Genomic DNA, 17,052 nt, shown 5'->3' on the forward strand with positions numbered 1-17,052 from the left:
AGGCAGAGGAGAGTACAAGTCTCGTAATAATTTAGTCATGCTGCATCTTTTGCTTGAGAAGCCAGGCTTTAAATGGCTATTTCCAGCAAAGCCAACAGATTACCCAATAGGTCAGTCAGTCTGTCTGCTTGGCATTAAAGTGAAATTCATATTTGCAGATAGTTGTGTTTCAAAAGTTAGCTGAAGCAAAATCCCCATTAGTTCTCTGATCTCCTAAAGCTTTGTGGGGTTTACAAAAGCAGCGACCAAAATAACTATATTGCATCACTGCTTTGAGCACTTCTGGAGGCATATCAATAATAAATGTCCTCGTTTCAAAAATGGTTTAGTAAAAGAGCATTTGGTTTTCTTCCTTGTTTTACAGAAAAAAGAAAAAAACAACAACCCAAAATAATGTAAGAAAAGCCTCTTTTCAACTCTATTATTTATTTATTAAGCACATATACAATTTGAGTGTTTGATCCAAGGTTATTATCATTAACTAAAAACAAGATTATACAAAAACGTTAATTGAAATAAAAGATAATAACAATAATAATAATGAAAAAGCACAATCAAATTAATAATAATTTAACTAAAATTAAAATTAAAACTAAAAGTACAAATTAATCCGACCTTCAATATATATATATATACGTACAGTATTTTTAAAATACAAATGTTGAATATTACTTTTGTAAGCAAAATGTGTATCTCCTGGTTTCAAACAACTGTACTGGTGTCTTTCACATTATCAAGACTCGTGTCTACAGTTAGAAGTCAACAGTGTACCATCTCGAGTGAAAATCAAAGCACACTATCCACAGGTTACTACTTAATCTGGCTCTCGTCGTCTGCCATGAAGTGCCAAACCACTTTTGCTGCATCAAACGCTGCTGTTTCACCCACCACCCTCCTGTCTAACTAGCGTGACCGAAACAGCTCAAATGTGGAAAAATCTCTGTGAAAAGGTGGTCAGGCATGTCCGGGAGAAGGGTCGAGAAGAGGGGACTAAATTGTTCTGAAACCATGAAGAATTTGACCAAACTACCTATTCTTGATGAGAAAAAAGAAAGGAAATGGCACAGTGCTGACTTTATCAACCAAGTTTGCTTAATTCAGAAGGAAAAAATGTCTCTGAAAGTGTTCAATGTGATTCAACATTTGAGTTTAACCTTCCTGTTATAGGCAAAAGACTGAATGTTTACTGAAGCGCTTTGCATGCATTGTTTTTGCAGAATTTTCTCAAATCACACAAGCTGAGAACATTGAGGTAAATTAGGTGGAGCATGAAATTACACCCTGACACCTGTAGTCACCGCTGTCATGGCAACAGGTGGCGTGGAGATTAGCAAAGATCAGTTGCATCAGGGTTAATTTAGAGGGTTTACGAGATTTTAACATGAATCAGTTCATGCACAGGAACACATAAATATGTGATGAACCGCTCACAAAGAGAAATTCAAAAACACAGGTGTACGATTTGCCCTTCAGATTAGTGTGATGCTAACACTGTACCACATACTCTGAGACACAGATATGCGATATGATCATATCAGGCGGGTATTTGTACAGAAAGATATACTTATACGATTAGTAATTACCATAGGTCAAAAATAAGCAATATTTATTTTCAATATGGAAATTGCTCAGTGAAAATTTTGTCTGCTATACTGAAATAATTTGTGAAAATTTTGTTCACATTTATATTTTATTTAAGAAAGATTTTTAAATAGTATTTCTGATGAACTATTATCAGTTAATTTATGTTAAGCTTTGTTTTAATTAATTTGTTCAAAAGTTGTCTTACTTCAGTGTCCGTAGATATTGATTACTGCTGTAAATGTAGGTAAAAGTCAACTTGAATTGTCGTTACGAACTATTTTACTTGCATGATTTAATGTCAAAAAGGAATTCAAAAAGTATCATGGACCTTTTAATGTGGATTTTACCCATTGGCAATTGGGTAACGAAACGCAAAATGAAGCAAAACAAAAACAAAAACAAAAACAAAAACAAAAACACACACACACACACACACACACACACACACACACACACACACACACACACACACACAAACACACACAAACGATGAAAAGCTTAAAGTAAATAAATAGCTAGGTTAAAGTACTTAATATAAAACTGAAATAAACATAATCTAAATAGAAATGTTAAAACTAAACAAAAATAACAAATAACAAAAGCACATATCAAAATTAAAATGTTTAATAAAATTAAAATTAAAACTGAAAACATTAAAATAAAAACCAATATATTATAGTATTGGTTTTTATTTTAATAGAAATAAAATACTGATTGGTGCACATCAATTAAAACAACTAAATATAATTATTCCTTGTGTTCATTTAGTGAAAACAGCAAACAAATAAATAAATCCATAAATACTGATACAGTGTTGAAATAGGGAAACCCATCAAGTGTACATAATTGCATATGACATTACGGCATTCTATCACTGTACTGACCTGTGGAGCAGTCGTGACCGGTCCAGTTGGGGTCACAGTTACAGGTGTTGGTATCAGCCAAAAAGGTCCCATGTCCAGAGCACTGCTCCATACAGGAAGCACGTGGACTCTCACATCCAGGACCTCCCCAACCTACAAAACAATGGCACTCTCCACGAACACACACACCTCTCCCTGAGCAGGTTGGGTCCAGGCAGTCCACTGCAAATTAGAGAAAACACAACGCAGGTATTAACTGACTAATTTTCACATCAAAAGATAATTCAGAAGCATAATTCAAAGTAAAAATACACCAGCGAATCCATTTCCCATCAGACCAAACTCATCATCAAAGACAAGCGCACTAGATCAAACTTGAACAGATGCATGTATTCACATTAAACTGCCATAACTCAGTGTCCCCTGCTGTTCCTCTTCCTTTCAAAGTATGACTCAAGCCTTAGTCATCCATCCCAGGCCAAAAAAAAAAGAACTCTAGAGGTTTAGCTCTTGTAATGGAGAGCGTGCCACATGCCCAGTCTCGTCTGAGGAGGCCTGATGCTTCCAAAAACCCTGAGAGAAACAGGATTTACAAACGGTCAAATTAAATGGCCGTTGCTCGTTCTCTCGCTCTCTCTGACTCCTCCAGCTGCTGGTAATGAGATTTCCTCCCAGCGCCGGGAAGGGAAAAGACTGGCGCGGTCGGAGCATGTTCTGCTAAATTGAAAAGCGATGCTGGATGTGGTCCCCCCACTTACTGTGAACCCAAAACCAAGCGTGACAGAATACAAACAAGGACACCTACAATGGCCCATGGGCAAAAAGCTCCGCTTCCTGTACCCGTGCTACTCATTTCTAATCCTCACTGTAGAATGTACTCTGGATCAGTCCCACCAGACAAATATTCTGAAGACAGAGGTTCGCAAAATAAAGTAAAAACTGAGTAGAGTGAAAACAAAACTTCATTCGCAACCCATTTGATTTCACATGTGATACGGATATTTCAGGAAAAAAAAATGTAGGCAGAAGGGTTGTGCACCATTCAGAACTGAACTGACAATTCCTTTTAAATTCCGGTTTAAACTTGAATTGACGTAGCAAACAGAATGCACAACAGCAATTTGAATTTGAAATAAACTGAAATTCAATGGAATAGATATAACTGCCAACTCAACTCAAAAACCCATGTTTGGAAAGATTTTTTAAGTCAAAGTGTCTAAAGGTTTATAGGCCGATATAGAACAACAGATGGATGTGGATGTGGCCTATTCATATTCCAAATGATGAACTGAAAGGAGACAATTCTTCAATTCTGAATTTTGCACAACCATCATGGGTCGGATTTTTGATGTATTGAATGTATATTAAGTAAATACAGAGATTTCATTAACTTCAAAACACTAAACTTGGAGAAGATGTACAGGATGTGTTAACAAGTCAATCATGCCTGGAAAAAAAAACAATGCTGTCAGAAAGATTTTTTTTTTATATTTTTTCTTTTGCTCACCAAGGCTGCATTCAATTGATAAAAATACAGTAAAAATAGTAATATTGTGGTTTCCATTTTAATATATTTTAGGATATAATTTATTCCTGTGATGCAAAACTGAATTTCCAGCAGCCATTACTCCAGTATTCAGTGTCACATGATCCTTCATAATTTATTCCAATATGCTGATTTGCTGCTCAAGAATTTTTTTTATTTATTAATTATTACTATTGTTGGAAAAAAAGAAACAAAATGATGAAACTGTTACATATATATTAAAATTTTTGTAAAAAAAAAAAAATTTGTTTAAAAGAGCAGGATTAACATGAAATTGACTTTTTTGTAGCATGTAAAAGTCTGCCACTATTGTGCTTAAAATAAATAAATAATAAAACATAACTCACTGACTCCAAACTTTTGAACAGTAGTGTATATCTATTAGAAAATTAAGGTATGAACCAAGAATGTGCCCTCACAGATGGCTAACATGAGGCCAGCTGGGACATGATGGGAAAGGAGGGATGGGGTCGTTACATTGCCGACTCCCTTTACCGTGACACAAATGGGTGGAGAGGCCGTTCCTATAGATAAGCAGGAGTTCAGGTCTCTTAGCAGATGGTTTGGGCACAAGGCACAGAGATCATAGGCTAAATGACAAGAGCCTCTCTCCTGGCAATTAATCATCACCGCCTGAAGGTCGTGGCGAAGAAAGGTAGAACCGTTAAAGGGCCAGCGTCGGCCTTCTCTTCCTCGAACGGCCGATGGTGAGACCCCGAAATAGAATTGCCGGGGGTCAGAGGAGTCAGAACATACCATTTGTCAAAATCGGCTAGATCATTTTTCATCTTGAAATGAGAGCCTTCAAAAGCTGCCAAACACAATGGCTACTTTAATCTTATCTCTTCAAGCCTCGGTCGCCCCTCTCGTTGGGCCGCTGTAGTCTCAGCTCAGACTTCTCAGAGCAAATTCAACTTATTGGATCTTGACAAAAAAAGAATTGTTCCTCTCTTAATGGATTGCTTTGGACCCTCAAAATAATCCATAATGCATGTAAAGGAGTGGGGAGACTTTCTAGGCATAACGAAACGAGTCAGATACTTATGGGCCCGCTACAAACTCGAAGGTCATGTACGCCCACCTTAAATATTCAGAAGGGTACATATGCATACTAAAAATGGCCAAGAAGGGCCTCTTTCTCCATTTCTCAATTTGGTGTCTAATTTTTTTTCTTTATAAAGGGGGCAACGGCATATAGCCGTATATGTATGTATATATATATATATATATATGTATACATAAGCATATATGTATATATATATATATATATACATATACATACATACATACATACATATACACATACATATACACATATATATATATATATATATATACACATACCCGAGTTCGAGCCCGACTTTTGCCAAACTTTTTTTTCTCCCTTTTCAAATCTCATATCGCATCGGAAAGGCATTTACTTTCAATAAAAATGAAGGTAATAATCAAAAAGTTGAAAATAAAAGTATCGGGTAGGTGTAGGGAGGGCTTTATTGTCCCAATAAGGTGGCATCCATTTAATGATTTGAATTAAAACTATAATTTAATACGTTATTATTGCGTACTGTTTTATAATGTACTGCAATACTAAGGTGCAGATAATTGCCACTATTTGAAGTAAGTAGTATAAATAGCAGAACATCTTGCTATTTTAACAGTGTAAATAGAATCTATAGCTACTTGCACTTAGTGTAAATAGCATATCGTTAAAAAATACTGCTATTTGCACTTAGTGTAAATAGTATCTATCACTAAAAAAATATGTTATTTGCACTTAGTGCAAATAGCTGCTGCCTTTTCTTTTTAGATTTGGTGAGCAAAAGAGACTTCTTTCAAAAATCTTTTGATCTGTATTTTAGTGTTTTTAACCATATTTTCTGGTACCTTCTTCGCAGTTCTCCCCTTTGTAGCCAGGATTACAGATGCAAGTTCCCACAATGCATGTGCCATGTCCGCTGCAGGTAATGTCGATGCACTGGTTGGTGGGAACATCACATTCAGATCCTTTCCAACCGCTGTGACACATGCAGCGGCCTTTGAGGTACTGACCATTCCCACTGCAAAGCACGGGACAGGACGCTGGAAAGAGTACACACAAAATGTTAAAGGTCTGCCAAATTTAGCTTAAAAAAAAACAAAAAAACACTGCTTGTGCTGGTCTGTGTAAAAATCAATATGATCACTCCAGCAAAAGTTGTAAAAGTGAGTGAGACCATATTGATCTAGAAGTTTTGTGTATGATCAAGGGATTTCTGAAACGCGAATGATCAAGAGACCAGAATACACTACAAACAGGAAAGAGCAACTGAATTCTAATGTGAAAATCGATTTTAAAGTGACAGGGCACAAGAGAAATGGTTATCTTAATGCCTGCCAAAATCAAGCTACAGCTACTACATAACTATAATGTAAATTCTAATGCATACATTTTGAAATGTCCAAATGAATATATTTTTATTGTATTTTATTAAGTCCTTTATTTATTAATCCTCACACTTTTACCTCACACACGCATACATATTTATTACTACAATCACTTATTTGATTAGAGTGTTGAAAACAAGGGATGAAGACTGCAGGGATGAAGGACTGAAAGTAATAAAGAAAGAAATGGAGGTTAATAAACAAATCTCACCCCTGCTGCAGTCAGGTCCTCTGAAGCCAGGAAAACAGTGGCAGTTTCCGGCCACACAATCTCCATTTCCAAAACAGTTACTAGGACAGTCATCGATAGAGTCTGCAAAACAACGTCATCAAACAATATTTGTCAGAAGGATACACATTCATCAGTACTTCACTCGCTAGATGTAGTTTATTCTCTTTCCCTAAAGAACTTGGTGTAACAAAGCTACATTTTTTGGGTGTACTGTGTGTTCGGTTTCAATTTTAAGGGGTCACATACAATTATTTTTTTTTTTTCTTGATATTTCAAAAGCATACTATAACTAGAGCTCAAAATCTATCCCCAGGCCATTTATTGAAACTGAGCAGAAAAAAACAGCTCCAAAAACAGAGCTGATATCAAAGTCATACGAGTTGCATCATAAAATATATTGCTTACATGAAGGTCTTAAAGTTGAAGTGTGACATTTTTCATTTTAAATTACTTCATCCTATGTAGATAATAAATATAAACTTTGATGATCCTGACCAGTCTGACAGAAACCAATGTGGTAAATTTGAGGCTGGGCTATAGTTTGACCAACCAATAGCAGACAGGGGTATGTTCTGGGACCATTAATATTTTTGCAATTTCATTTGACGCTAATGATGCTATTGGCACATCAGTTCAACAGACATTGTAAGAGTATAAAAAATTATATAAAATTTGCGCATGCTAAGCCTATAAATAGTGATCTATTTTGAACAAATCAAGTACAAAAAATGTACACTCTTCGTATAAATAAGAGAAAATAAAGTGTGACCTAGCAGGTCTAAGGTGAAGTGGGACTCAAGTGCAGCCACTTGACGAATTTACTTCAGCCTAATGAGGAACTTACCATAATTAGTGCAGCTGTTTTTGTGAAACTGCACTAACATTGACCATCGCGAGTGTATGACACATCCAGTGACAGCTAATGTAAATTCCATCTAACACCCTTCTTCAGTGAAGCATGCTAAATACAAGGAATGTCAACATGTCAATTACAAGATTTCTGATTTCAATAAGGTGTATATATATATACAGTGGGGATCGAAAGTTTGGGAACCCCTTGCAGAATCTGTGAAAATGTGGATAATTTTACCAAAATAAGAGAGATCATACAAAATGCATGTTATTTTTTATTTAGTACTGTCCTGAGTAAGATATTTTCCATAAATATGTTTACATATAGTCCACAAGACAAACAAAATAGCTGAAATTATTAAAATAACCACATTCAAAAGTTTGGGAACCCTTGGTTCTTAATACTGTGTGTGGTTACCTGGATGATCTACGACTGTTTTTTTGTTTTGTGATGGTTGTTCATGAGTCCCTTGTTTGTTCTGAACAGTTCAACTGAACACTGTTCTTCAGAAAAATCCTCCAGGTCCTGCAGAATCTTCAGTTTTCCAGCATCTTTTGCATATTTGAACCCTTTCCAGCAGTAACTGTATGATTTTGAGATCCACCTTTTCACACTGAGGATGATTGAGGGACTCAAACACAACAATTAAAAAAGGTTCAAACATCCACTGATGCTCCAGAAGGAAACACGATGCATTAAGAGCCGGGGGTGAAAACTTTTTGAATTTGAAGATCAAGGTAAATTGTACTTCATTTGTCTTCCAGGAAACATGCAAGTATCTTCTGTCGCGTCAGAAGGGCAGTACTAAATGGAAAAATATGATATTTCAACAAAATAAGAAAAATTTGGACATCATCCTGTTCAAAAGTTTTCACCCCCGGCTCTTAATGCATCGTGTTTCCTTCAGGAACATCAGTGAATGTTTGAACCTTTTTTAATTGTTGTGTTTGAGTCCCTCAATCATCCTCAGCGTGAAAAGGTGGATCTCAAAATCATACAGTTGCTGCTGGAAAGGGTTCAAATATGCAAAAGATGCTGGAAAACTGAAGATTCTGCAGGACCTGGAGGATTTTTCTGAAGAACAGAGCTCAGTTTAACTGTTCAGAACAAACAAGGGACTCATGAACAACCATCACAAAACAAAAAAACAGTCGTAGATCATCCAGGTAACCACACACAGTATTAAGAACCAAGGGTTCCCAAACTTTTGAATGTGGTTATTTTAATAATTTCAGCTATTTTTTTGTCTTGTGGACTATATGTAAACATATTTTATGGAAAATATCTTACTCAGGACAGTACTAAATAAAAAATAACATGCATTTTGTATGATCTCTCTTATTTTGGTAAAATTATCCACATTTTCACAGATTCTGCAAGGGGTTCCCAAACTTTCGCATGCCACTGTATATATATATATATAAAAGGGGTTCATTACAGATTGCAGATCTATTAGACAGACTCCTGGAGTGAAGAAGTGATGCTTGATTCTTGCTAGACACATCGTATATTCACACACTGACAGCTCTTAAGAAGCATTTATAGATAAGCAATCTTGTTGCATCGTGAATTTAAGACTTCGCTCATGAATATCAATTAGTTTGCTTATAAACATGCAAAAATGGGCCATATAATATATGGATGCAGTGATTAGGTCTGTAATAGAGTGTGTACTGGAAGTCTAAACTGACATGCAAACAATGGTATTAGAACATTTCAATTGCAAGTTCTTTTTCAGCATAAAACTCATTATAGGAGTGATTTGCAATCATTCTTGATGACCAATTAAAGTCCTCAAATGAACTTGTGACATTTTATTTGAGAACTTTATTCCTACATCTGTTGCTATCTGTCCCGGGATTCTGTAGCTCAGTGGATAAATACATGGATCAACCACCAAATGCTAAGCATGAATCACTTTATGCGACTGATAACAACTGCAACGGAGGCACAAAAAACATTAAAGCAAACAAATCTGTGCCATATCGTCACTTGTTATAACACACAAATAAAATAAAAATCTCTGCTTGAGAATTGGAACAGCTTCCTCTGTATTATTTCCATAAAGTGATTGGGACAAATTCGTCAATTTAAATGATTATATGCAATTACTACTTATTTTATGATATGACTTTTTTTTTTTTTTTTACAGAGGCAAATCCATGCTCATTTCTGTGCAGCTGAAATCAGACACAACCTGAATTAAACATGAAATAACGGTGAAAAATATTCCCTCTCTAAGGCTCCCTTCGAATTGCTGGTGCGCCTGGGGCTGAGCTCTCTCGACAAAGATGCTTTTGTGTCGGACAAAGGGCTGGAAATGTGAGCCCGGACACAGCCTTCCCCTTCCTCAAGAGAGTCAATCATCGCAGAGGATGCAACAGACGGGAAGCTGAACGAAGGAAGGGGGGAGAAAAGAAGAAGGGAGGGTGGTAACTAGACTGTGCTGCAGAGAATGTTTTTGAAATAATTTTAAAGGCACAAGTCTCTTGATGTGAGAGGAAAAGGCTGGCAGATTGGCTATCCCCCTGGTACGCCTGAGCCTATCAAGACTTCGGTAGGGATTTTGATGGCTTCCAGCCTCCATTTCTTAGCAGAGGGCACATACAGGTCTCTCGAAAGCCTACTATGAGTGACTGTGCATGTGTAGTATTGTAAGATAAATTAAGCCATTTTTACAATTACGTCCACAGATGCAATTATACATGAGATGGCTTTTTCGCTTCGTATTTGTCTTGAAAGTGCTTAGAGATGCTCTCCTCATGTATCAGTAGAGCACAATCCATCTCTCGCTCCATCTATGTCACTCTCACATAAAACAGGTCTAACACTACGACTGATCTGAGTTCAGTACCTGCAGTCCAGACCCTGCACTTCCCTTCAGAACTGTCACATATAATTCCATCTCTAAGCAGTGACTGAGAAGTCCGTGTCCAGCTGTGAATTTGAAAAAGGAGTCCATATTTCTGCATGCTTTTAAGGCTTTCATCGGTGCCACACATAGAGAACACAAGAACTCTATACATAGTAGGGGCAAAAATGTTAACCTAACTATCTGCAACATTTCATATACAGTTTTGTAGATGTACGCCTTAAAGGTAAAGTGTAAAATTTCTGTGCCACTAATGGCAAATTTTTTTATTTTTAAGTAAAATAACTATTTTTACATTTCTGAATGAAAATAGTCTTTCTAGCCTGTATACAGGCTATCAGGCAAAATCATTGCCATAATGTTAAAGAGTATACAGGCAATACAATCATTGCTATAACGTTACAGTATGCAGGCAAAATCATTGCCATAACGTTACAGAGTTTTTAGTGCTGCTATGAGGTTGCTAGGGTGGTTGCTTAATGGTCAAAAGTATCCACCTTCAAGTCTTCAAGATATTAAGGTCTCAACATATGGCTCAGGTTCCTCCTTCAAATCCAAGTCTATTAGATTTGTCAGCCATTTTATCATCCATCAGAATGAAAGTAACAATAAATGTGAAAATAATATTCAAGGCCTGCTAACACCAACACAAGTATTCAGTGTAGAAATTGGATGGTAAACGGCAGGATGAGAGCGCAAATCACTTCCTTAAATTAGGTGGTGCCTAGGAAAAAATGCGAAGAAAAGTCAAACAGTATTAACATGTTAAAGTTTTTTTGTCTTGCAGTGTGAATGTTAGACCATGCCAATAAATAAATACACCCCCCCCCCCCCCCCAAAAAAAAAAAAAAAAAAAAAACCAACAACAAAAAAACATTGACAGCATGTGAATGTTCGTCTTGGTGCGAACAGACATATTAAGAGCCATTCATTCTTTTAAAAATTAATTCATACCAAACGGCGGTCCCCCCCAAGCCCATGCATCGGTCGCACGTCAAAGTCCCCTCAGAAACCCCAAGTAAGCCCAAATATGAACAAAAGTAATGATAAGACATTTAATCTCTTCTGCAGATCTGACATTAATTACTCCTCTGTGCTCTTGGATAGCACAAGACTACCGTCCTTGGCTTCAATCTGTGATAAATATCTAATATTAGAATTGTTGTTGAAGGCCTGTTGGCTCCTCAGAAAGGCAAGGGACCAGAGCAATCAGCAAGGCACAGCTAGAGATGCATCCTTGATAACTTTGACAACAGAAGACCACATGGCGGGGACCAATAAGACTGTGTCGCACATGGGACGGATACCTTAGCTTTGTAATGAGGAGTCATACGAATTATGGAGAGAGAGTAGAGAGGCATAAAGAAATAAAAAAAGGAGGAAACCAAAATAGAGAGTCACAGAGAGAGAAAGAGCAAGAACAATAGAGATATTCAATAATTCAGGTCCCTTATGGACCATGGCATACGTGTACCCAGAGGAAACTTGTATTGCTCAGAGGTTGCACTTATAGCTCCGGAGATTTCACTGAGATGTCAGATAAAATTTCATTTAAGAATAAACTCTGTCTTACCAAAAATTCCAAATATAAGCACAACCAAGAGAGTTGTTGACATTCTACAAGAATATAGAACTATACAATGAATGTAGATTGTATAGTATTTGTGAAGTCGTTGCAGAAGTCTACTGAAATTTGACATTTAACTGCACAGTTTGTAACTCTCTGGATACATTTTGGATCTCTAAAGACACCACAAGAGAGTAAAAGAGACTCTGATTTTATGACAGCTGTACCTTTTATGGTTAGCCTATTAGTAGAACATTAAAACATTACAATCTAAACTTGCTCTTAAAGCATTAAAAACACTAAATTAAAAGTTAAAATCACTGAATTAAAAAAGAAAATAATAGAAAACGGACTACATTTTAACTGATAAGAGGAACACACATTTAACTCATTTGAGCTAGGGCTGTATTAGCCAGCTCACATTTGATTTACAGTTACTGCTAGGGGTGTGAATCGGCACTGCTTTCACGATTCAATTCGATTACGATTATCCAGCCCGATCTCACGGCAATTCGTACATATTTTACGAGGTGGCTAATTCGTACGAATTCGTACGACCTCACTCGTACAAATTCATACGATTTTGGCTTAATCGTACGTATTTTACGAGTTGCCAATTCGTATGAATTTGTACGAATGACCTATACCTAACCCCGCCCCTAAACCTACCCGTCACTGGGATTTAGACAAATCGTACTGAATCGTACGAGTGAGGTCGTATGAATTCGTACGAATTAGCCACCTCGTAAAATACGTACGAATTGCCGTGAGATAGCGTTGGATTATCATGTCAACTCGATATCACAATGCATCACGATTATATCAAATTTATTTTGTGCATTTTTATAAAATGATATAAGTAGGCTACTTTTTAAAATAATTGTTAATTAATTAATAAAAAAAAAGACAATTACAAGTGATAAACAAAAAACACTCAGTATTTGGGAGTGCTTTTGGGTTTTTCTTTTTTCCTCAGCATTATTGACATTTGATTATTACTGATGAGATCACACTCGCATTCACACGAATGCACATATCTGTTTCCACATATCAGATGTTTTGCCCTGTTCTGAAAACATAACTGACTGTGTTTACATCAATTTCGTATCATAAAAGTAGATGCAAGTGCATTTAACCGCAGCCGCGAGCTTCAGGACAACAAACACAAAGCGCACGTGAAAGTCCGTCAGTACGTGAGTTTCGTGCATCTGATATGTTCTGCATTCCAAACGGAAGAAATGAAAGGATATCTAATATCTAATGCTGATTTGCTTCTCAAGAAACATTTCTGATTACTATATTAGCTGAAAACAGTTTTTGCTGCTTAACATTTTTATGGAAACAATACCATTCAAACATTTGCGGTAAGAAAAGAAAGAAATTCATTATTTTATTAATCAAGGGTGCATTAAATTTATCAGAAGTAACAGTGAAGACATTTATAATGTTGAACAAGATTTATATTTACTAAATTGTTTAATCGATTTAATAAATGTTGTTAATTGTACTTTCTATTCATCTAAGGATCCTGAAAAAGGTATCACCATTTCCACAAAAACTGATTTAATCTGTTTTAATAATAAGAAATGTTCTTGAGCAGAAAATCAGCATATTAAAATGATTTCTGAAGGATCATGTGACACTGAAGACTGGAGTAATGAGGCTAAAAATTCAGCTTTGATCAATTATACAATTATTACAATATATTGATATAGACAACAGTTCTTTTAATTTAATATTACTATTTTCTCTGCATTCTTGATAAAATAACTGCAGACTTGGTGAGCAGAAGAGATTTTTTTTCCCCAAAAACCCTGTAATGTAATATATATTCTTCTCGTTTTTAGGTCCTGAGACCATATGGGGTGAAGATCAAGACAACCAAACTATACTGGACTATATGATCGACTTCATACTGACAACTACTGCCATGTATGCAGCATCAAAGGTTTTTGAAAAGAGGGGCATTTCCTTCACCAAGTAAAAGTGTAGAGGATTCATCTGGCCTTCATCGGCCTCCATGAGGTGACTCGATGTAGAATAAATCAGCTTGCTTTAGGCTTGAAATGACTGTAATCTTTCATCTCATGTGAGTTGATATCATTTCAAACATTCTTAAAAGTACTTCTCATTTCTTGTGAATGTATTTTGTAATATGTATAAAACGTTTCCAATGAAAGAACCTTTTTTATCTTTATTGATATTGTAATCAAGGTTGTTAATGCGACCCTGATGCACCCTATGGACTGCACACATCTGCCTGTGTTGGGCTTGTGTATACAGGTTGTATAAAACTAGGCCTGCAACAGCTAAATCGATAATGAAAATAATCGTTAACGAATTTGAATAGTGCATCAAAACAAACAGACCGCTCATAATTCTGACTAAAATACACATTTTGCTAAAATATTTTTTGTTAGAAATTAAGTGTAGGTTTAAAACCCTACATGTAACACAAGTAATCATATTTATAAGAGCAGTAACTATAAAGGCACTTTTGTTGGAATTGTTCATTAATATAATATAATTACTCTGTTCAGACGAATGATTGTGTTTGTTCCTCATACCTCTGATAAGTTAACATTTTATGTTTGTTCAAATTGTTTTAAATTCTATTTTAAAATAACAAGCAATCTTACCACATATACACATATATATATATATATATATATATATATATATATATATATATATATATATATATATATATATATATATATATATATATATATATATATATATATATATATATATATATATATATATATATATATACATACATATATACATATATATATATATATATATATATATATATATATACATACATATATACATATATATATACATATATATACACACACACATACATACATATATATATATATATATATATACATAAATTGATTATCAAAAAAAAATGATAGTTGCAGGCAGCCCTACATAAGATATTGTAAAAGAGGTAGGCGGCATAATGCTGTGTATGTGCACTAAGTCATGTTTATTTGTACAACATGTAATTAATTTCTATAGATAATGCATTATTACAGTGAATCAATTAGCTATTTTTATTTTGTAAATTAGCAGAAAACCATCTCTACCACTGCAGTGCTTTATCACCATTTTTTAAAATAAAGTTACAGTTCATAGTTCCGAATCATTTTGTTATGTGAGAACAATTGCAATAGTTCATATTTTCTTTCAGATGATGTAACTGCAGTAATAAAGCCTGCGTCATAGAATAGTAACTTGTTATTCTGTTTTTATTTTGTAGATGTTTGTTGAATAACTAGGCTTAAATGTAATTTGAAGTACTTTAGTAAAACCATGGTTAAACTATGGTAATACAACCATAGTTCATTTGTGGTACTTGACCCATGGTTTTTAAAACCATGGTTCGCACCAAAAAAAACACGGTTACTACAGTGGTTAACTACAGTTTTACTATAGTAAAACCATGGTTAATTTTCGTAAGGGATGCCCACGTGTCTCATAGCGCATATTCAGTGCAATGAAGCCTGCCGCGATTGTCTCTAGCGCACACACATGCCATATGTGAAAAAGCCAAGCTCAGATTTTAAAATAGAGAGTGCCTTTTTAATAATCGTGTGACAAGTGCGACAAGTGACATCATGGGCTATAATCGATTATGGTCTATCACTGCATTGATGTAGAATAGTCCACGTCTGCATCGCAATGCATGGATGCAACGATTAATTTTGACACCCCTAGTTACTGCTATCATAAAAATACACTTATATGTTGGATTAGAATTCTACATGTTGCACATTTAATGTCCAACAACAAATTTAGCAGAATGTGTATTTTATTCAGAATTATTACGCTATTATTCTATTCTGCTCTGTCTGTGTAGCGCACCGCAGCGCTCATTCACTCGCGTAAGCCTTGTCCACTCCTGACAGAAAAATTGATATATTTGCATGACTTTCTAGCATTTACAGATGAAAAATATATCTGTAACGTGTCAGTTATGCACTGAGGAAAACACAATGTCTCAAATGCATTAAACAGCACAGATATTAGCTGTTTGCCATGGGGGATCGATTTGATCCATGATCGACATTAAGGGTGCTTAAGAATAAGCGTGCACATCAAATTATCCTGACTCGTTAAACCTGGATCGGATTAGTGAGATTGCATGAACTCCAATTGTCGTTTATGAAACTGCTTTAGTCCCGATTGATTTGTTAGGTTATTTCGAGTCAGGTTTTGGACTTTAATCCCCGCTTTTCTTAGCGTCTTTTATGAAACAACCCCCAGGTGTGCACCATTAGTGACCAATAGTCAAAAACAAATGATGCTTTTTGTTTCCTGAACACTTTCCCATTCACGATTGGTCAGACAAACAGAAAGCCATGCCCCAATCTCATGCTATTGGCCGATGCAGTGTTGCTGTGCCGGGCTGGTCATGAAGCCAAAACTAATACAGCAATGTTTTGAAAACACCTCAGAATCACAGTGTTTACTAAGGGATTACGTTTAACAGTCTCTGCATATTAAACTAGGATAACAAAGCATTTTAACATCAAGAAAATGAAAAAAATATATATATAAAGGTTCAAAAGCTAAAATGTTGTCTTCAGTGTAACATTTAGTGTTTCTGTACTGAAAACTGGGTGCAGTTTGAAACCCTGCTGAAGGTCGCCATCCATCTGACCTACTTTCGTTCGGTCTGTCTCTTTTTTTCCTCTTTCTTCACCTCCTCTTTCTGCCTCCCTCTGAGCCCCACAGCTCAGAGTCAAATCAACTCAGGCGTGACTCCTACTCCAGACCTTCTTTCTCTAAAGCCCACCGTCTTGGCCCTGAACCGCAGGTGGCCAACAAACTCCCAATGGTGGCTGCATCTAAGAGTAGCGAACACAGGATAAACAGACTAGCTCCTTCTCTCCTCATCTTCCGCCAGTCTAAACCACCACGTCATGTGTCGTATATACGGTATTGTATTCCATCCTCATCGGGGGTGGTAAGGCACAGTGCCGTCTTTCCCCATGACGAGCTGGAACAGCAGAAATGGATGTGTGGCCACTTGCATCGATCGACAGGCTGGCAAACCCCTCCCCTCTCCCGCTGCAGATGGACCATGGCCCAAG

General features: G+C 36.0%; 1 protein-coding gene across 2 annotated transcripts in view; it reads right to left on the reverse strand.

Annotated features, from left to right (window-relative positions):
* The window catches only part of LOC306854394 (teneurin-4-like), a gene marked incomplete at its 5' end in the record, with an annotated part of 168,383 nt that overhangs the window by 81,163 nt on the left and 70,168 nt on the right, over nucleotides 1–17,052 (reverse strand). For both annotated transcript variants that reach the window (XM_079392352.1, XM_079392351.1), the window contains 3 exons: nucleotides 2,469–2,669; nucleotides 5,878–6,072; nucleotides 6,629–6,730. In XM_079392352.1, the coding sequence (XP_079248478.1) occupies nucleotides 2,469–2,669; nucleotides 5,878–6,072; nucleotides 6,629–6,730 (498 nt within the window). The remainder of the gene's footprint in view (nucleotides 1–2,468; nucleotides 2,670–5,877; nucleotides 6,073–6,628; nucleotides 6,731–17,052) is intronic.

The sequence above is a fragment of the Barbus barbus genome, assembly GCF_936440315.1.
Source record: "Barbus barbus genome assembly, chromosome: 34".
Classification (NCBI taxonomy): domain Eukaryota; kingdom Metazoa; phylum Chordata; class Actinopteri; order Cypriniformes; family Cyprinidae; genus Barbus; species Barbus barbus.